Here is a 21520-nt window from a genome sequence, read left to right on the forward strand (position 1 = left end):
CATCTCTGCTCCCAAGTCACTAAGATGCAACAATCTGGAATGACTAACAGGGTGCTCTCCTGCAGCCAGCGGGGAGGCTGACAAGAGTGGATTAGGGGACCAGAGCATCAAAGGAACATTCACGCAAAGCCTTGACATGGTACAGGGTGCTGACAGTTTCATAGAGCTTTTACAGAGCTGTCTACAAGTCAACCTCAATCCAGCTGTGGCAGTGTGGTAGAGCCTGGCTTTCTAGCAAATTTCCATTTCCTTTATTTGTATCGTTGCTCTCCATTCTCTTTATGCACTTTTTTCCCTCAAAACTTCAAAAGGGCTAAGTTCCTCTGCTTGTGAGGACACTAAGATGTTAAGCTCCTAGTGAATACTTCTACAGTGGCAGCCCTCTATGCCTGTGAGCTCTGGTGCATTTGTAAACCCAGCACACACATCACACTCGCATGCTTTGGGCATATCTCCTGTTAAGCAAAAGAACAACTTCTTCAGTCAAGGGCTGGGCTGTACTACAGCTTTCAGCGCAGGTCACTGCTGGACACAAGCATGCAGTTGTACTCTCATTTGCTTTGGTCCAGACCATACACAATTTTTAGTTTCCAGCAAATATTCTGCTGTCTTGGCAGCTATCACTACCAACGTGCCCTCAGTATTTTGTCCTGCTGGCAGCAAGGTTTTTTGCTACTTTTATCCTGTGGGTCTACCCGCCCCTATTTCGTGTCATCTGTGGACACAAGCACCTGCACAGTTTTGCTTTAATTCACAGCAAAGTTCACTGATAAGAAAGGCTATTTGCATTTTCTGCAAAGTTCACCTTCACTCTCAAGGCTTCTTGTTTTTATTTATGCTGAACTCACACACAGACAAGCAGTCTATCCTAAGTGTGCTCTCATGTCACAGTCTCCTTGTACACAAGGTCAATCATCTGAGTTTGGTCTTGCAGTTAGATTATCTTTCCTGGAGCATTCCAGCTGCTCCACAGTCTTTGAATTCATTGGTGGGAATCCAAAGAAATGCCTCATCTGAATAGTTATCCCAAACTGCAATTTTTATTTATTTATTTCATATTTGCTTGGCTGAGCACTTGTCACTTGTACTTGACAGGTGGCATGTATGCTATTATGGAAGGTGAACTGGGGGTTACATACCCATGTAATTAATTTGCTGGCTGGACACAATGCTTGGATACTAAATTTCCTTAGTATGTAAGTTGCAACGCAAGGCATATCGATATAAAAATGGACCAGACTGAATCAAGTACAGCTCTCAGAACCAGTATAACTCTCCTTACACATATATTACCTAAACTCTTAGCTTGTGTGTAGACAGATTTTTGTATGTAACCAGATTTTTCTCATCACTTACTCTCATAGGAAATGCATCTCATGTTACTCAATTATCCTAGACTTTCTTAAATATATAGACTAGGATCTGACATCTTTTTATACATGAAAATAGTGTAAAATGACAAACATCCAGTATTTTTATTCAGATGAAATTCCTATTACCCTGTATTCTGTTGCAGTATGCTTTTATACTTCAAAAGTAAATTCAAAGGTATTTTTAGTTGTATACAAGGAAACAAATAAAGCATCATGATTTTGTTCCGTTCCTAAGCATCATTACAGTGCTACAGTGAAGCTGGCTAAATATTATTGGTCCTACTTTTCCCCAACATATTCATGCTGGTGTCGGTATGTATTAAAAGCACAGGGATTTAACTATAAACTCCCTGAAATACACAGCAATTTTGCCATTATCTTCAATGGAAAAAAAAGAATGGGCCCACTCTAGTTGTGCCTGTGTTGCTTTTCTAAGTGCACACTCTCTAGCAATTTTTACCCAAAGGCAGTACTATAAAAACAAGTGTCATTAGTTCTAATTGAGACCCAGAAAAGTCTGTACAATATCACCACTTTATACTGCCTAGAAAACACTTACCTCAGATAAATGACCCTCTCCTCCAAATGAAATGTCTTCCATAACCTGTTAGAGATAAATTATTAAGTATACGGTAAACACATGCTATATAAACAATAAGATTTCAATGGAACTTGTAAAAACTATATAGCACATTAAAAAGTTATATAAGCTGAACAATTACATCATTTTGCTTCACACACATGAAACATTTCAATTGCATTTATAATGGAGCAGTGGCAGCCACCCAATATTTAAAGCTAAATTTGAATACATTTTATTAAAGCCTGCCTTTGGCTTCCCAGTTAAAACCCACAAGGAATACTGCCTCTAAAACTGAAGGACTAACTATAGATTGAAACAAACTTTTCTATCAAGCTCTTACAGATCTATACACCATTAAAGAGTCTACAGAAATTTTTTTGGCACAAACCCTGTAAGTGATTTTGGGCAGGAGAAACGAGAGACCCCACTGATGTTTTGTATTGGTAACATGTGCTAACTATAGTCAGTTCCTCTTTCAAAACTTGCTTCATCTGTAAAGTCTGTAAGAAATTAGCCAACATTTCATTGATTGGCTGAGGAGCAAAGAAATTTGATGTTACTATTATTAGAAAATCATTAATACTTATCACACATAACAGTATTGATAATCTGTACATAAACTGAGATAGGGCTATTGCTTTGGTAGGGCAATACTTAGTATCACAGGTATGTACGTGTATATATATATATATAATAAAGTGCAAAATCATTACTCTGCCATAAGATCATTATTATTACTGGGTACTATTTTCAGTAATCTATCTGAAAAGAGGTTGCTTAGATTTCTTTTACCTTTAATACTAATTTTCTGATTATATTTTTACTGCAAAATACAGGAAAGCATTAAGCTTACTGAGATGCTATGATCTCGAAAGAGTTAGCATTTTTACCAGTAGATATTACACAACAGTATTACACGCAGCTAAGGGGCATCCTACTGCACAACAACACGTGTGACTGTACGACAATGATCTGATCATTGTGTACAAGCCAGCCGCCTGTTGCTACAGAAATCCTTTCCAGCTTGGATTAATACAAAAAACACTCAAACACTGACTTTCACTGACGCTTAATGCTGACATTTAAAACAAAGATTAAATTTAAAGTTCCCAAATTATTTTTGAAGCTCTACAAATACAATGTTTAATTAAAACTCAAATAAATGCACAGTTTATTTAGCTTTCTAAAGGCTTTGTCCTTTACATGTTGCACATTTGCCTCCTGGACCACAGGCTATCTCAATGCACAGTAATGAATTACAGCCTGCTGACAGAGGCTTTCTTGGTGCTTGCTGTTGCTAAATTCTGAAAAATGTTGTGTCATAACCTGTGATGACCTCTTTTTAATGACAGATACCACATTAAATATTAATTATTATTTTTTCATGATTGTCCACTTAGTATCACTTAGAACATTCAGTATCTTAAAAAAAGTGTATCAAATGAAGGCTTTGCAATTATAGAATATCTTCCCAACACCAGAGTGCTCTACAAAAGACCCCGAAACATCGTCCCAGATGTCAAAACTGAAGTATGCAGAGGTGAGGAAAAGACAGCAGCCCTTACTCTTACCCCAGCTCTCTGCTTCTTTTATGGTGAAAAAGTGAGAAATTATCAACAGAGAATTCTGATGGGATAACTACCAAAAATGCTGACTTACAAAAGGTAACACTACTGAATTTTTGTTTTTTACCTTGTAACTTTAATCACCTCAATTTTCTTGAAATCTAGTAGGTGTTTCTTTCCTTCATAGTGATTAAGAGGGAGCACTGCACAGCATGCCAGATAGCAGAAGAAGAAGAAAAAAGGATAGGTCAGGAACTCAAGCCTGCAGGTGCACACATACTCATGTTCATCAAGACACTTGGTGTTAGGGAGGTCCCAGCACACAGACATCTCTGTTTATTAGTTATCATCGGTGTTTCTGGTGTTATAAAAAGGTTTTGCTTACACACACATTATCAACAAGCAAAAAATAAAGCAAGATATCATAAGGAGTGGAACAAGTAGGCGTTAATGTCTGAAGAGAAATGAAATGTTACTGTATATTTTAGAAATCACCCAGATGTATATCTAACTATGTAATAATGATCATAGCAACTTCCACCTCACTCACATGTCACCTGGGCAAAATAACTTGCAGTCAGTTTAGAAGCATGGAACGTTTCTGGGATGAAAACTAGAACCCACGTTTAATTCCTCAGAAATTTAGGAGAAAAATCAAGGCCAATTAGTCACGAAAAGACAAACTATAACTGCAATGATGGGGCACCCTAATTTCATCAAAATAGCTACCAGCTGGAGAGTACACGCTTATATGAAAATTCAAGAATCTATATCAAATACATTAGACAACAAGCTGACTTTCACATGACTGAGGCTAGTAATATTGTCTATAACTTTGCTTCAGCATTTTTTTAAATACTATAATCTAATGAGTTATCTATAATTGAGAGGACTACATCTTAATTTTTAAGTAACTCAGAGTGTTCCACAGGGTGATTTTTGCTGGCCTCACTTTATTTAGTTTTGACCACAAAATTAGTAATGATGTTTCGATAAGCTGAGCTGCCAAAGCATGTGATTGTCTTCCCTGGTTAACAGTCAGTGTTATAAAGGAAACCTGATTTACCGGATTATTTTGGGATGCCACAGTCTACCACATAAACAAACTGGGGAAAAAAACCTGTACTGTCTTAGAATACACAGTTATGAAGACTATAAAATAACTGTTGACAGTTAATAAACCTGTGCTCACACATGACAGTAAAACATCTGAACTTTCAAAGAATTTATACCTTACATATTTTATACCAGAACATGTCATATTTTATGATCTAGTGAGGATATTTAACTAAAAATGAAAAACAGCCCCTCTGCAAAGCAGTATCTGAGGATCTAAGTGAAGGGTTCTTTCCATTTGTCTATTTTGCTTTTCTTATTATGTTTCTTATTTGTTTCTTTGTTTTCTAATGAAACCTATACAGTAAGATACAGTTATATGCAAGAAAACTGTATTTATAGTATACATCAACAAAACCAATATCCACTCCACAGTAATACTTAGCCAGATACGACATGATAAATAACTGGAGAGCTTCATTTATAGCATTTCACCGTAAAGTAAATCAATCACCTGGGAATTAAACGTACCTTCCAAGGCATAGATGCACGTATGCTATTATTATCCTTTGCTATACTGTTTTGAAGCAAGTAATTCAGTAACTTCTAAATACAAAGAATGCCACTCTTTCCTTCTGCTTCAGTGACCAACAGTGCTCTTTACAAATTCCCCAATGGGGAACAGGTGACACAGTTGAAGAGAATAGTCATTCTAGAAACATGGCAACCACGTCAAGCTATTCCTCTCACAGGGACACCACAGCCTTGTTAAATAATATCAAACCAAGCATTTTGACAAATACATGCTTTTCTATTAGGTATCCCCACTTGCTGATAAATGGCTACAAAAAGGTTCACTATTAATGGACAACAGTAAGTTTTTCCATGAAAGTCATATGAATGGCTAAATTTAGAGTCTAAAAGCCACACCACTACTTTTTTTTCTATGAACATTAAATTATTTTTAAATAAAAAAATACAATACCATATAACAGAGCACTTAAATTTTACAGAAGTGGTTTGTCTTTCAAGTCACTTACAAATCAAGACATTTTCTCTCTTGCACTTCAACATGTTCAAAACTGGAAGTTAGCATGATTTGTAAGTAATGTGCCAGGTTTTTTGTTTGCTTTTATATTCTGCCTTGTAATGAACTACTAGGAGATGTTAGGGAATGTTATGCTATAGCTCTTATCTAAAAGTTTAGATACTGCCTGTCACTCCTACTGAGATCCTACCAGCTTCACTACCTAAAATGTACTCATTTGGGTAAAACTTCTATGCCTCACAACAAGGAAAAAATCCCAGCTCCTGAAAGTACAAAAGCAAGTAGACCAACCCTAATTCCAGAACCTGAACACAGTCTATACATTGGGGTTTTTTATGGTTGCAACAGGTTGCAGTCATCACTGATGCATGACTTTGCCTCAACAGTCAAAGCTGCAGGCAGCACTGAAGCAGAGGAAGGCTAGTCGGGTAAGCCGTGATAAAACATAGTTGCGTTGCTCAACTCCTAAAAGTTGTAAAATGAATGAATGTCCTTATACTAACAAAACTGCTTCTTTTTTTCTTTCAGGTTTGTCAGTCCTAGGAGCGCTGTGGGAATAGATGTAGGAGTATCTCCACAGGTCCTTCAGTGATGGGCATTTTCATGTTTATATTTACACATCAGCTTCTGAATGGATTTTGGCGTGTTCTCAAAATGGAGTTTACTCAGGATACCAGGATAGGCCAGATCCCAGGCAAAGGCATTTATACCACAAAGTTTAAGCATCTAGATGAAGAGCTGAAGTTAGGGGGATAGTCTCCCTAAGTTCCCTCTATGGTTGAGAGAGAGGAAATTATCAAAAAGCAAGTTCAAAAGGAGGCGCTTAATGGAAGCACTGCAAATATGATTTCCTCTTCCATCAAACATATGGAGAACCTGTCCCTCTTGAGTCCTGCACCTCTCTCCAGAACGAGAAGTCACCTCACTTCAGCTGCTTAGATGTCATTCTAGGATAGCAATGCTGATTTCCAGGGAAACGATCTGGACTTGCAGGGCTGAAAGAGGTGACCATCTACAGCACAAATCTCAAGAGTGCTACAGAAACAGTCATAAAACCCCAAACTCTCCAGAACTTCTCAGCTGCACTGTTGAAAGGGGAGCGCAGTCGTATTACTTCAGCAGACTCATCAGGTATATTGGGGGGGGGGGGGGGCGGCGGGTGTGGGAATCAAAGCCACAGCTGACCATTTCCAATAAAAAAGTTCTCTGTGTGGAGTCAGTCCTCAAACCATTTTCCCTAGGAAAAGGCTGCAAGTACTATTGAAGCCAAATTTAAAAACAGAATTTTACTAACAAGAGGAGATTTTACAGTAAGGTAAGGCCCTGCTTTCCACAAAGTCTCAGCCAGTATAAATGCAAAATTAGGCATCAGCTTTCAATGTAACGCACAGTTCAATAGCTCTTAACATCAGGTGCAATTAAGCACACTTTTAATTTTTGTCAACCAAATTCCAAGGTAATAAAAATGACAACTCCTGTTGGAGGGTCTTTTTGTCACAGTGGTGCTGTCAGGTGATGAAGCTTTTTAACAGCTTGTTTACCTTGCCAGTGCAGTTAGAAGTTTATAAGGCAGCTGTACATTTTTCAAGCAAGGATGGCATTCCAGAGCAGAACGTGAAAACTTAAAAGAAATTTGTCAAACCTTTTAAGCCTCATGATTTTTTCCTCCTTTTAATGTCTGTTGGATGCTGGAAGCCTACCAGCATCTGAGCTAGGAAGCCTTTGACCATCTCACTAGGGGAGGAAAACCTACTCTCTCCTCGCTTCAGCTAATATAGATCCAGGCCAACAAGCCAGCAGAACTAAATCAGAGTGAAACTTGTCAGTGAGACGAGGAACAGCTGATAATCTGTGTTAAATACTTAATCATTTTTCCTTTAAATCCTGATGTACATCCTGTATTTATTGCCTGAATAATTTCCACATTTTAAAAAGACTGATGGTGAAACGAAAAAGGGTTAAAGGGCTTCCGAGAAGCTAATAAGCTATTTTATTCATGTCCCGGATTGGAGGCCAGACATTAAGTTCGTACTTAACCTGCCCTGCTGACCCGTCACCCCGATTCAACTCCTCCTCTCAAAAGGAAAACCAGCAGTATCACTCGAAATGCAGCTGCAGAATATTTCAGATACCTCTTTTAGCTCGCTGTGTTTGGGGCAGGGAACAGTGCCCCACTCTGTGCCCTTTGGAAAGTGACCTTCTTTTCTTTTTTCAGAATCAGATGGGCCATCAGCAGTCATCTCCATTTCATCCATTTGGTTCTCCTCTTCCTCAAAAACACAGCAACTGGTTTCTTTCAGTTGAAACCCTCGGATCAACAGCTGACAGGCTTCCAAGTCAGCTTCCCACACTCTTTGGAGCAGCTGGCTCCTGCAGCTGAAATAAAAGCCAAAAGAAAACAAAACTGCAGTTCAGGGAGAATAGCTGCTATTTCAAGTAACTTTTGGGGTAACTGCTTATTATTAGATAGGAAAATAAAAACAATAAAAAACAACAGCAGCTCAAATACTTCCACAGAGATAACACAAGCTATTTCAAACTGAAAAGCAGTAAAATTATGGCCCTATTACAAAGCCGATGCTGTAAAAAAAACCTTTGTGCTAAGATGTTGCTTCCAACTGTACGGCGTACACTGGCTACATGTGACCTTCTCCTGATCAGACGCAAGTCCAGGGGTCTTGCGATCACAACCAGAGCTTCCTTCATGCTATTGGATATACAGGTCTGTCATCCTAAGAGCAGTCATGTGGTTCTCCTGAATTTGATGTAGAAGATCATGTATGAACAACTACACTATTTACTGCATCAAATCAGCTCTAATTTTTGGAAAATAGGTATACTAAATTTCTTGCTAGACTGAAATGTGCTTGCTTCAACTCTGGTGAATCAGATTAGATTAAATGATAATACCCTTCCTTTCCTTCAGTCTTATACTTTTGAGTGTTGTTTTTATCTCTTACTAATGCACTTTGGTTTTTTTCTACTTTGTTATCCCACCAACAAAAAACCAAAAGTATTAGGAAATTCAAAATACCAAACTTCTTCATACTTTTAATCCACTGATCATCTCTCAGAGGTGCCCATGTACGTTACAAATACTGCTCCTGAGATCCATCCAATAGATATTTTCACCTGAAGTAAATGGGAATTCTAGGCATAGACAGTTTTTCAGAACAAGACACTGAATACTAACATCACACTGCTTGTAAGAGATGTGGTCACATCTCCATTTAATACATGTTGTCTCTAAGGAAGCAAAAGATTAGGTTGCCTGCTAGACTATAGCAAATCAGTGGCAGAGCCTAGGATGGGACTCAGAAGCACCGATTCCCATGGCAATACACACTTCCAGACAGATTTGAATGCTAATATCTAATAACTGCAATATTTTTTTCACGGTGCATTTCAAATTATATCATTTACTATATAATTGTAAGCAATTATAAGTGACTAAAAGAAATAAAATAACTATTTGATTTTAACTTTTCTGACTAAATTAAATACCAGCTTATCTTTTATTCTAAACAAAGGACAAAGGAGCTGCACTCCTCACAATGAATTCATTAATCTAACAAAAGTATGTTTTTAACTCTACAAACTCTACAAGATGCCAAGCTGTAAAATTCACACAGCAATATTTTGAGACTGAGAGCAAAATTGAGCTCCAGAAGCTGAGCTATTTGATCTGTGCTTAGAGTCAGTATACATGTTTATTGAAGGCAGAATGCAGCATGGGGTCCACAAATTGGTCTCCCCCCAAGGAGTTCAGAGTATCACTAATTAGAGAGGGAAAAAGTCTTCACTGGATTACACTTCTGTGTTCCATCCAGGTAGCATTTCACTTACTAAGCCAGAAAAATAAAATAACCCCTACTGCTTCTCTACTTGTCAGTCACATCATCAAGGTTATACAGTCAAAACATTTCCCTGCAGACATACATAAGCCCATTTACCTGCTTTTTGAAAAAGTTTGTTTGCAGCTATATATGGCTTACTATTAAAGGCTCAGAAAATATACTAGAGACCTAAATCATAATTTCCAGTGGATAGCTTGTTTTGGCCATTCAATTTAATGAAGAGCTCTATTGACAAAACTAGAGCAGAGATAGTGATGTATGGAATATTCACAGCGGAGAAGATGAATAGCATATAAAGCACAGCATAACAGTGCCTGGGCTGCTGTTATTTGGCCATGACTCATCTCATCGGTCAACATGCTTTTGATTGCGCTTAAGTTCTACACCCATTTTAGTAATCAGCAATTACTGAACATACCGCTAATAGCTTGCTTTTATTTTAAGGACATCTTTGTTTTATCATTGTATCTGTAAAACTCTGATATATCTTGAACTAAGATACTAAAATGTTACGCTGAACTTTTCAACTGAAATCAGTGAACGCATGTATAGTTGGATATTGTGAACATACCTAAGCCCAAGGACTCTGCATCTTGTAGTCTGTATTTTGAAATTCAGTGCTAGCAGCTATTTTCAAACACACTTTTTGAAAGAAAATTACTTGAAAGCTGCAAATAGCTGACACAGAAACACATGCCAAATAACTATTAAAAATTATGTTGTCCCCAGCATGCAAAAATCTTTAGCTTTTACATCAGATGTAAAATCAAGCTCAACTGAATTTCGGAGTTTGGTTTATTCATGTTCAATGCACACTAAAAGTGCATTTGCAGTCTCCATGAAGCTGAAAGTATGTGGATGCCTGTGCTGAACACAGTGAGTTTTTTCAGGTATGCAACTTTTCAAGATGATGGATCGAGACTGGACCAGATTTTATATTATTCCTATAGTTACAAATATTTTATGATGTATCAACCTCTAGGTGTTATACACCTGTCCGTACATTACTATCAAAGTGGCATATGTGGCAAGTTCAATAGAGATGCCAGGAAGAATTTGCTGGAATCCACAACAAATCACAATCCATCAACCATTTATATAGACCCAGCAACAACAAAGCATACCCTAATCACCTACTGATTGTCAACTTCCAAGTGCCAGAGTGCTCATGAGTCCAAAGTACCAGGCTTTGTACAAACACCAAAGAGATTACAATGATGGCCCTTTTCTCAGAAATACTTTTAAGTTTAAAACAAGCAATAAGAGCTAGGATACAGACGAGGATGTTCAAAGAAACACTGAGACAACAGTGGACTGAACATGGCACATTAGCTACAGTACAACAGTTTAATTAGTTACATCAGTAACTAATTAGTCTAATCACTATGAAGCACACTATGAGGTATCACAGTGAATGAGCATTTTAAGGACTTGCAGGAGGCCAATGAAACAGGTCAGTGGCTAAGATCTCCATCGCTCCATAAAGGAATCATGTAAGAAAGGCAGAATATGCTAGTATAAAAACATAATGGGCAAGTGATTGATACCAATGTGGTTTAACATCTGTAGATGGAAGTCAGTCTTTTGATATTTAAAAAAAAAAAAAAAAAAAAGGAAAAAAAAAAGACTGAGTAGGTGGTAAAAGATTGTGAACAGCCTTGACATTGAAGGCTAGTAGTTATGTTTGATGTGACAGGACAGAGGGAACCAATAGAGAAAAGCAAACAAAGTGAAATCACGGGGGGGGGGCGGGGAGAGAGAGAGAAAAAAAACAGTCATTGCAGTGGCAACAGCACTTTGAATGGACAAGAGTAGGGCAAGACTGCTTTTGTCAAGTCATGGCCAGGGAAATGGATGTTGAAGTAAGTGAGATGCAAGACTCAACCTGTGTAATTTTTTAGCTGGATGGATAGCTGGGACAGGTCTTATCTCAAGGACACTATGCAGAAAGAATCTACAAAAGCAGGCCTAGGTTGACTTGAAGAATGGCTGAGACATCCACAGCAACACAAAAGGACGCAGCAGGGACAATTCTGGATTAGGTCAAGTTGATGATGATGAAAGAGCTGTCAGAGAAAAAGAGCTGTTTATGGACAGGAGGAAATGAATGTGGAACAGAGAGGTTTTATCCTTGAGTTCTCTTCATAAAGTAGCAACTGAAATTGTAATGCAGATGCCTTTACCAAGGCTCAAGCAGTCTTCTAGGAAAAAACACCGGAGACCAGAGGGTACAAGGAAACTAGAGGATATCTTCAATCTACACGTAACATTGGGTGAAATTCATGCTGAGAGTCATATCCAGCAAGGATTCTCTCTCTCTTCCTTGAAGTCCAAAGAACATTGCTCCTCTATCTTTTCACAAGATTCCCAGAGATATCAATGAGGGCTCTCTATGTGGCTCTCAGCACAACATTATTCTAAAGCTATTTATAGTGCTAACTGGAACTATGAGAACACAACTTTCCTATTGAGGGCTCTGCATACATACAAAAGGCACATTCAGTTCCTGAACATCATAGCCTAAATGAAAACATGCCCGTTTAAAAATAGCCAAAAGATTTTATATTAAACCCTATTTAGAAAAACAAAACAAAACAAAACAAAGTCCCCCAAAATCTCCTCAAAAGCAAATCGGAATCAACACGGGGAGATGTCACTACTTGTAAATCTCATCATCTCAACTTTTTAGGAATGCCCCTTGGTGAGTGAATTGTTAAAAGTGGTTTATAACACCCTGAGGTCAACACTGTGTGTTGATAGATGTTGCTCATTTTAAGGGAAAGCCCTGTAAGAAGCCACATCTGGAAAGCCAAGAGAGTGAGACTGAAGCTAAAAGGCTACATAGTAAGACATCTATTTAGAAACTGCATAAACAAAAGCTAACTCATGAGGGGAGATTAACCAGCCCTAAGAAGAAATATTCTAGACAACTTCCTTCTAATAGGTGAGCCACACTAAGGTGCAGATTCAGGAAAGCAGGTACTTACCTTTGCCCAGTACCTGGCACACGTGTTAACACTGCATTCACTGACTCTAAAAGCAGTTTTCTCTGACAAGAAAGTCAATGAAATGCAACAAAAATAGTCTGGCAGAAACAACAGGGATTTTCATTACAACAATTAAAATGATTGGAAAGTTATGAAGCTTGCAGAAAATGGCAATGCAAATCAAAAGACTTTGCTCTATATCCCCATTCTTTGTTGATCTATTGTACAAACTAGACAAAGTTTCTCTATATTTCGGCCACTCATTTCTATTTATATTTTGCACCACAGGGAAGGAACTAGCTCTTCTTGCTCTACATTTAGTTATGTCTTTGTTGCCTTTTCTTAAGGCAACAGCCACGCAGTGAACAAAGGAGGCAAGTAAAAGAAAGTATGGAGTAATAATACTTAGAGGAAGGAAGGCAACCATATTGCTTTACTGTTAGCAGAAATCCACCCCTCTGATTTGGTTTATCATATTAATTCACAGTCATGCATTAATAGCCCTTCTTACATTTAACAAGTATTTACTACTTCAGGAATATGTTTTTCTTCTCTCCTTCATAAAAAAAGGTCTCCAGCCTGATCAGTTCTTGATCTTTAACCTTAGTTGTTATATTTTAAGATGCCTACAATCAATCTGTTGAACAAACCAAGGACTACAATGTTCCTATCAGTGGGTCACATGAGGCTCTAAGGAGAGGGAGTCACATAACCCTGTCCTCCTCATCTGCCTGGTGTGCAACGGCAGACTGATAAGGGAGAAGGTACAGCTAGGACTCATCAGATCACAGCTCTCAGCTGATGAACATAAAAGAGAGAAGAAAGAAGGTGCAGAAAAAGGGACAAAGAAAACCTGGACTCTGCCCAAACAGCAAAACTTTTTTTTTCCTTGGCCTGCACACCAGAGTGTCACCTTTTCTAAACATCTGAAATCAAAACCTTTTGTTTTTTTCTTCTTGCAAGTCTCTCTAATCCTATAAACCCGTTCATACACATTCATTTCACAATTCAATTCCTTGCATTGTGTCTCCTCTCTCCAATCTCCTCAGGAGCCAAAAAAATCTCATGAATTGACTTCATACTGTTCCGATTATGTGGTTGTCCCCCAGCGTGGGAGACATTCCTCCTACTCCCTTCAAAGCTCACTGACAACACTTGTTTGCTGTTCAGCACTATTACTGCACTTCTCCATGTAAAAACAAGACTCACTCCCAGAAGGTCAGGAGACCCCACACTCCCCTGTCAGATGACAACCTGCTCTAACACCTACCTTGGAGATGAGCTAGAACTCCTAGGCAAAGTCTGAAGCTTGCAGTACTTTTCTTCGGCACAAGCAATTTGCTTCTCTGACCTTGCCTTCTCCCTTATAAAACACACAATATCATCTAGAAAACAACAAGTCGCTGACCCTCTTTAAATGTCATGTTTGACCGACAGGAGAATACTCTAAACCAGAACCACAAGAGCCCAAGAAAGCAATCCTCACAATCCCCATCTAACTTCTAGACTCCTACATCTTCAACACCTAAAAATTTTGCTCTGGGCTGACTTTTCTAATATCTAAACGTTATGAGCCACAGACAAGTCCTCTGCACAACAGTCCTATCCAAAAGACATCCAGCACACCCAGACAGGACATGATAGTGCAGCACAGAGATGTGGATGCTACTTTCACACAGCTGGAAGAATGGGTGATGGCAGTGGCTCTGCTTTCTACAGCATCCCAGGAGCAGAGGAAAATGTGCAGAAAGGGACAGATTTGAGGAAACAGGTGAGCAGAGCCCCCAGCCCAGCCCTCAATGTAGTGGCTATGGCATCCTCCTCTCCTCTACTCAGGGACGTAGCAGGGCAGAGTACACCTGGAGGTGCACTAGGCAGAGTACCTGGAGTCAGGTCTGCTGTGCCTCTGTTGAGTGATCTAACCTCTACGATATTGCTAGGGAACACCCACCACATTCTTTGAAGTTATGTTGGGATTAGGAGCTATCACTTCTTAGCTTTGTGAGCAAAAAGAAGAGCAACAGTTCAATTCCCTCCTTGCCCACATCCACCAAATTTCAGATGAGTCCTAGTGAAGAACCCCAAATATGAGCAGATACCTGCTTGTCTGAGATCTTTAACACGGTAGACACCCTAGGCCCAGTACAAAAAATACTTACAGAATGGAACTGAAGTGTAACAAAACCACTTTGGAAGGAAAAATGCCATGCTGGAACACAACCACTCAAACACTGCACAATCTCCTTTAGACTGCTGCTGCCTGCTGCATGGATCTTGCTTCTTTCACATCTCTCCTTGCCCTTGTTTGAGCTTTCACTCCAGGGACAGTGTATTTCTGCAGGTCTGGCAACAGGGACAACCTCCACAGGTCTTTACACTCCTTTCAGTTGAAAACTTAACTTTTTTCTTCCCTGCCTCTATTTTCTCCCCCCCTCTGTACTGTTACCTAGCAGGTAACACTGCCATTTTATTACTTGTGGTAGCTCCAGGGAGTGTCTTTAGATGAAGATCCTATGAAAGACCATGCACAGAATAAGCGTATGCTGCACTATAGAATTAACTAGCTGAGAACATCTAAATTACACGTTACATTTATATGTGTTATGTTCTATTTGTAAACAATTTTAATTGTATTGTTTTATCCATGTGTGAAGGACTTCAGAGTATGTGAAGATGGATGGATGTGAAGATGTACATATATGAAGGAAATAAGCCTTTCTAACTTGTACAAATACTTTCCGTTTAACATAATGGTAGTGACATTGAAGCAAAATCAACATACCATATTTCACAGTGCTACAAAGTGAGGGACAGAGTTTTCAAATGTGCATACCAATTTGTCAAAGCAGGGTAAACAAAGGGGAGCTGTGAGTGCAGGCAGTTTCCTACTTTGGATTTGTACCTGAATTATTTCTATCAGCAGCTGAGATACGTTATTGAAAATACAGCCTTTAGTGCAGAAGGCAAGACAAACTGTGCATTAGGAGGGAAGGCTGGAAGCAAACCACTGCCCAGGACCAACTGCAAATGGGACCAGCATCCTTCCAGAATTCCATTTTTCTCTCTAGTTCCACAGATTTGGTTTTAATGAAGCATTATGTTTTACAGCAATAACTGTATGTTAACAAAGTGATGAACCAGACATAAGTTGTACCCTCTCCCATAAATTCCAGTCTCCCCCCTCCAAAGAAAACCTAAATTATATATAATGCGTCAAAATATTCCTCACATGAGAAGTCATTACGTTCTCCCATTAATATTTTAGATCAGTTTTGGGCATTTTGTACATATGCATAATGAGGTTACACCATCAATTCTATAAATTGTATAATTAAGAAAAAAATGAATAAACGCTTTCTATTATGATGGATGGATTCTAAGATTCCTAAGGAATTTTCTCAGACCTTTCAAATGCTATTAACTTGAACTGACCTCATAAAACATTTCTTAAAAAACTCCTTCCCATTAAAACAGTCAGAATTTTTCATAGAAAGAGGTTAATAACAACAAATGAGAAATAATATTCATGTAAAAATACATGGCCCCTCACAGTGATCTCAGTAAACAGAAGAACATAAATATCTGACAGTATTTTCTGCCAAATGTTTAAAAAAATAAAGGCTATCAGCTACACTCATTATCCACAAATTCTTCCACTCAGTAAAATATTACCTACTGCATCCAGGATACTGAAGGATTAGAATCTAAACTGAAATCTAAAAACAATCTGCTAAGAATCATGACATCTTTCCCTTGCCCATAGAAAAAAAAACTGGTATCAGCATCTTAAGGACAGAACTACCACCTTGTATTTTACGTGAAAGGTACATATTTTATGTCTGCTTTTTCCTTCCTGAAAGGCCTGTTCAAAACAACGAGGAAGAACAATTTTGCTAGTGCTTAAAACCAATAATGGACATTTGATTAGTGTTATTAAAAAACAAGATACCACACAATACTGAACAATATTTTTGTCGTTTTCTCTTCAATCCTCCAGCCATTTATTTTACCCAGCACAAAACTCTAATCACAGCCTGTCATCTTTCTATCAATATTCAATGTCACTGTGTTATACTTAAATTATCTCCACTGGAAACACAAAATGATAGACTGCTGCAGCTGATGATTTTCACTTTGATTCTTAATGCAAGGTGGATGCGGGAATGGGACCGACATGTTGAATGCAGGAAATTAAGTAATTTACAAGGGAAGAAGGAAGGCACCTTGTAGTAAGAATTTACTACTCAATTTTGTCCCTACATTTACTGTACAGTTTATTTTTACTATATTACCTAATCTATAATGTAAAAATTTACTACCTGCTTTCAGGGCTATTTATTTCTCTTTAAAAAAAGGAATGGAGTAATGGTCCTCTGCCCCTACCTCCACTGAAACATCTATTATAAATAATCTATTCTAAGAGTAAAAACCTTAACTTTGATAGATGAGGAGAAAGCTACCAGGGAATTCTTCTTATTAAGCAGTCCACATAAAGCCAGCTTCTCAACCCTAGTTTATCATTCACCTCATTCATAATCTGATAAAGCACCTGCAAGTTTGGTACTAACTCTGATAACTCAGTCTGCATCCTGCTTGCCTTTGGCTCCTGCAATAACAGCAAGGCCCCCCAATGTCATTAAACAGTTGGGTTGAGGGGTTTTTTGACTGGATGGGAATTGCTGGAACGAGATTTTTTTTTTCTGCACTATTTAATATTTGATCCCAAATCAGATTTAAAGGAGAGGCATGGATTAGGCCCTGATTTTGGGAAGCATGCATCTCAGGATCTATGTATTCTTCTAAGCTCTGTTCAAACAGTTGAGCTGCTGCACAAGCCTAAATCCTGTTATGAGCTTGAACCCCACAAAGGATTCAACTTCTAGTGACTTCCACTGAAACTGAAGCAATTCAGCGGCTTTCAAAGTCACAACCAGTTCTAATCCAAGAAAATACATTTGTTTCCAAAAGTATGCCACAGGAAGAAAGCACAGCGTTTGCATGGAGGCCACATTCTCAGCTGCCACAATTCCGCACTGCTGCAATAGCAGCAATGGCTATTTATACCAAGAGAAGAATGCGTTCTTATCGCAAAGCAATCAGAATAATGAGCCTGATCTCCTATTGTTTATTACAGTCTCTGACCACAAGTGTTAGGAAGCATATAGAAGGAATTTACAGTTCTCCTATCATTTTTATTCACCTCTGTTCTCTGATACAAAATTCAACAGTTTATAATATATTCCCCTCTCTGAAAGGATAACAGATTTAAACTTTCAGTGTCAAGTGAATTTGGGAATGTGAATCATCCTGTGTACTACTGACTAAGCAGGAATTAAGCATACATAACGATTAAAAACAACAGGACAAAGAAATGCCTTTTTCGAAGAGATACAACTGGGAGAGATGATATATTGTCATCATGTGGGAACGTACCTTGAAATTCAATCTTTGTAACCAGGAAGACGCACCTGGAAAAATTAGAGTGTTGGCCAAATACTGATGTCAATAGCCGTGTGCTTACGTAGTTCCTCTGAAATGTCCAAGGGCACGATATGACCCACTGTAGCTGCAGGGTCAAATAAGATCAGGAGCCAAATCCTGTTCTGGCTCAAAAAGAGCAAGAGAGAAAGGGCAGGGTCTAGAGATCCTACCTGGTTGGACTCTGTCAGCTACAACGAACCCTGCGCTGCTGCTGACAGCACACTTTAAATTGCTGGGGCCTGTGTGTCTTCCCAAACTGGCAGAGTACGTTCCCAGCAGTAAGTACATTAAGTAATGAATGCTTCCAAATGCTAGTGGGAAAGACTGCCCCAGTTGCATGCAAGATAGAGCTACCCTACATCTTCATACTCGTGCTATGCAAGTGGTGATACTTTATTTATTTTCTATTTGTTTAATTATCATCATGCATGTAATTGGCCAGTCAGGACTTTGTGCAAAGTATCGTTCAAACACAGCACAGGAGGATTTAGCAGCACTGCTCCACAGCAGGCAGATGACAACAGCCGTCCCACCCTCATCTTCCTTGATGGCTCTACACCTATTATTACTGTTGATGGCAATCCTGCTGAAGAGAGATGACAAAGCTTCTGAGAAATGCACAAACTGGCTTCAAGTCTTGTCTTCAGGGATGCACTCAAAACTGGTAGCAGCAGGAAAATACACATCCACCTCTGAACAATTTTCTTGCCAAGTTCAGAAGGGATCAGGTCTTTCTCACTATATATATTCACCTACATGCAGCCACCAAGGGCACCTGGTAAGAGAGCAAAAGCTTAATGCCATGGACACAGAGGTGACAGCCAGCTTTGTGCATCCCTCTCTCCCCTCACATAGTCATATCTCCACAACTAAGATAGGTTGAGGTTTGCATGAAATCAGCTCACAGAGAAGACAACAGCAGGGCAGAGTCGGGCAAGGCACAGGGGATGCTGATGGGCAAATAGAAGCACTTTGAAGAGTTTACAGCCACTCACCTTTTTCTCAGTAAAAATAAGAGACTGGGAAAAGTCCCAGGAAATTACTGGAAACCATCGTCTGCTTAAGCAGATGTCTTTTTATAAATTTTTCAAACTCAGTCCCTAGTTTCTAGAGTGCCTCTCACCTGACACTATGCTCTTACTAAACATCTGCAAATAATGCTAGCACCTCCTGCTGCACGTTTTCTCCATTATCTGGATGGGATGATGAAACCACTGTCCTTTACCTTGACAGAGTATCCAAAGGTAACTCCTCAGCAGCTACAGCACACTGCAACTGCATCCTCATGTTGATGGTCTTGGACCTTACCTTCATATATCCTCTGAAAATCCTAGGACGAGGTCAGTGGCTGAATACTCTTTCCGAAGCACAATGTGCTCAGATAGAAATATCTCACAGCCAAAACATTTTTGCATAGGAAATGGAAAACTATTAAAACCAAATCACCAAAGCTCATTGTGTCATCCTTCCCTTCATTAATGCAAACATACATCAGCATAGATATCTACAAAAAAAATTGTATAGGCTTCCAGGTCAAAAAGCCGTGCAATCTACTCCCAGGGAAGAGGAAGCCAGTATGACTGATGTCAGTCATTCACCATGCAGAAAGTGGGATCCTCTCCGCATTCACAAGTATTATTGATTAACAAAGAAAAAAATTGATGAATATGAATTTCAAACTCTTAATAAAATACATGTAATTCAATCAAATAGAAAGAGATGAGAAAACAGGGAAGAGCACAAGTGATTGGAAAAAACAAAATACAGAAAACATTACTTCTGCTCCAAAATAGGGAAGTCTCAGCACACCAAAGCAGCAAAGCGATGTAAAATTACTTATTCTTGATGAGGCAAGAGTTTGCAGCAGAGAGGACTACCGTGACATTAATGAGTTTCAGCAAAGTGTTGAACTCTAGCTTTGCAGGCATGACTGACCAGCAGCAGAACAATGCAGCGTAAGAAAAAGGCACACAGAATAAGAAAAGATCCTAACAAAATACACAATTACTAATCAGCTAGAGAGGCTGTGAACTTTCAGCACATTTTCTTTTTAAGCAGGGGCAATACTTTCTGTTTTTAGAAGGGGAGACCCAGCCTTGCCCTCTGATGATTTTTGCTATGCTAAGTATAAAATGAATGGAAGACAAAGAGCCTGGAGGGAAGGGGGGGAGGCAGGCAAGCTTTTCCATGAATAAGCGGCAAAACCCCTTGTCACCTCATCTTTGCCAATGCTGCACACTAACTACTGAAGTTAATTCAGTAACTTCGAAAAAGCCCTAGCCTGGATGAACCTGAGTTAATATGGACAGAGAGTTACTAAAGGCTGTGTGACCACCATGTGCTTTGATTTTTCTAAAGCTTTAAGAGATGCTGGAAACTGGCCCCAAATCTGACCTCCTTTTTTTTTTTTTTCCCCTCCTAAAAAGACCTAGTTTCAATGCTGAGATTAGATTTAAAAAGAACAGAGCTTTCCCCTGCTTCTCATAGAACAGTACAGTCATGTGCCACAGTTCCCCCACCGCCCAATTAAAAAGGAAAAAAAAAAAACAAACCAAAAAAACCCCAAAAAACCCCAACCCACAAACCAGTATTTGTGACCCAGCATCCTTGAACAGGCCAAATGCCAACAAAAGAAAAAAAAAAGACAACAGCAATTGCTAAGCTTGTAATTCTTGTGCCCTTCTTCACTTCTTACCGTCTCATATAGAAGCCAGTCATTAAAAAATGTTCAGGGCACAATATATACCAAATATACATTTGTGCAATACTAACTCTCTACTAAGACTTAAAATGGAAAAGTGAATTTTGTGTTATGTCCCCTTCCCCCAGACAACCGTTGGACTCAAAAGCCTCCCCATCACATCCCTCCCTTTCTGCAAAAATCTCCCTCCACACCTTCAGCCAGCAGATGGTTCCGCAGGAATTAAAGTCCTCCTCCCCGTGCAGCAAGCATTCGTTTTATCACTGTATATTCAGAAGATCCTTGCTTCTGCCACAAAAGACATGGTGTATTCCATCAATGCAATTATCTCCTATCTTGTGGAGGCCACCAACAGAAGCAATAGGGGTTTTTTGTTTGTTTGTTCAATATTTTCTCACGTGGTGGAAGAAGCAGATTGCATTCTTTGCCCTCCTCCATTTTTACTGCTCATGCAATGTGCATTTCATCTGTAGATGGGTGTAAATATTAGTTCTGCCAGTGCTGAAAGACACAAGTTACAGGTTGGGAACCAAGAGTTACATCCTGGCACAAGACATGAGTTTGTCCATCAAAGGATCTCCACTAGCACATAGCACCAGATAAACCCTGAAGATGAAATGCACATTATGCTGCAGAGACATGATTACAAACTCTAATCTGCTGCACTTCCAGAGATATTATTTCAGTTTCCACCCCCTCTGGGCATTAGCTACACTTTCTAAATCCAGAAACAAAAGGAACAGCAAAGATTCTCTCCTTTTCCTCCAGACCCAGTTAATCTAGACTAATCCATTTCCATGAAGCAATGCCATCAAATTTCTTGTGAGATTATTCAAATTTAAATTAACTAAGATACTATACTCTGTCAG

At 39.0% G+C, this 21520-nt stretch overlaps 1 protein-coding gene across 1 annotated transcript in view; it reads right to left on the reverse strand.

The window, feature by feature from the left end:
• The window catches only part of DISC1 (DISC1 scaffold protein), a 191798-nt gene that overhangs the window by 19115 nt on the left and 151163 nt on the right, over positions 1 to 21520 (reverse strand). Inside the window, exons 11-12 of the mRNA XM_050894209.1 lie at positions 7758 to 8001; positions 1933 to 1977 (exon numbers count right to left, since the gene is read on the reverse strand). Of these exons, the coding sequence (XP_050750166.1) occupies positions 1933 to 1977; positions 7758 to 8001 (289 nt within the window). The remainder of the gene's footprint in view (positions 1 to 1932; positions 1978 to 7757; positions 8002 to 21520) is intronic.

The sequence above is a fragment of the Gymnogyps californianus genome, chromosome 3 (assembly GCF_018139145.2).
Source record: "Gymnogyps californianus isolate 813 chromosome 3, ASM1813914v2, whole genome shotgun sequence".
NCBI classification, from domain to species: Eukaryota; Metazoa; Chordata; class Aves; order Accipitriformes; family Cathartidae; genus Gymnogyps; species Gymnogyps californianus.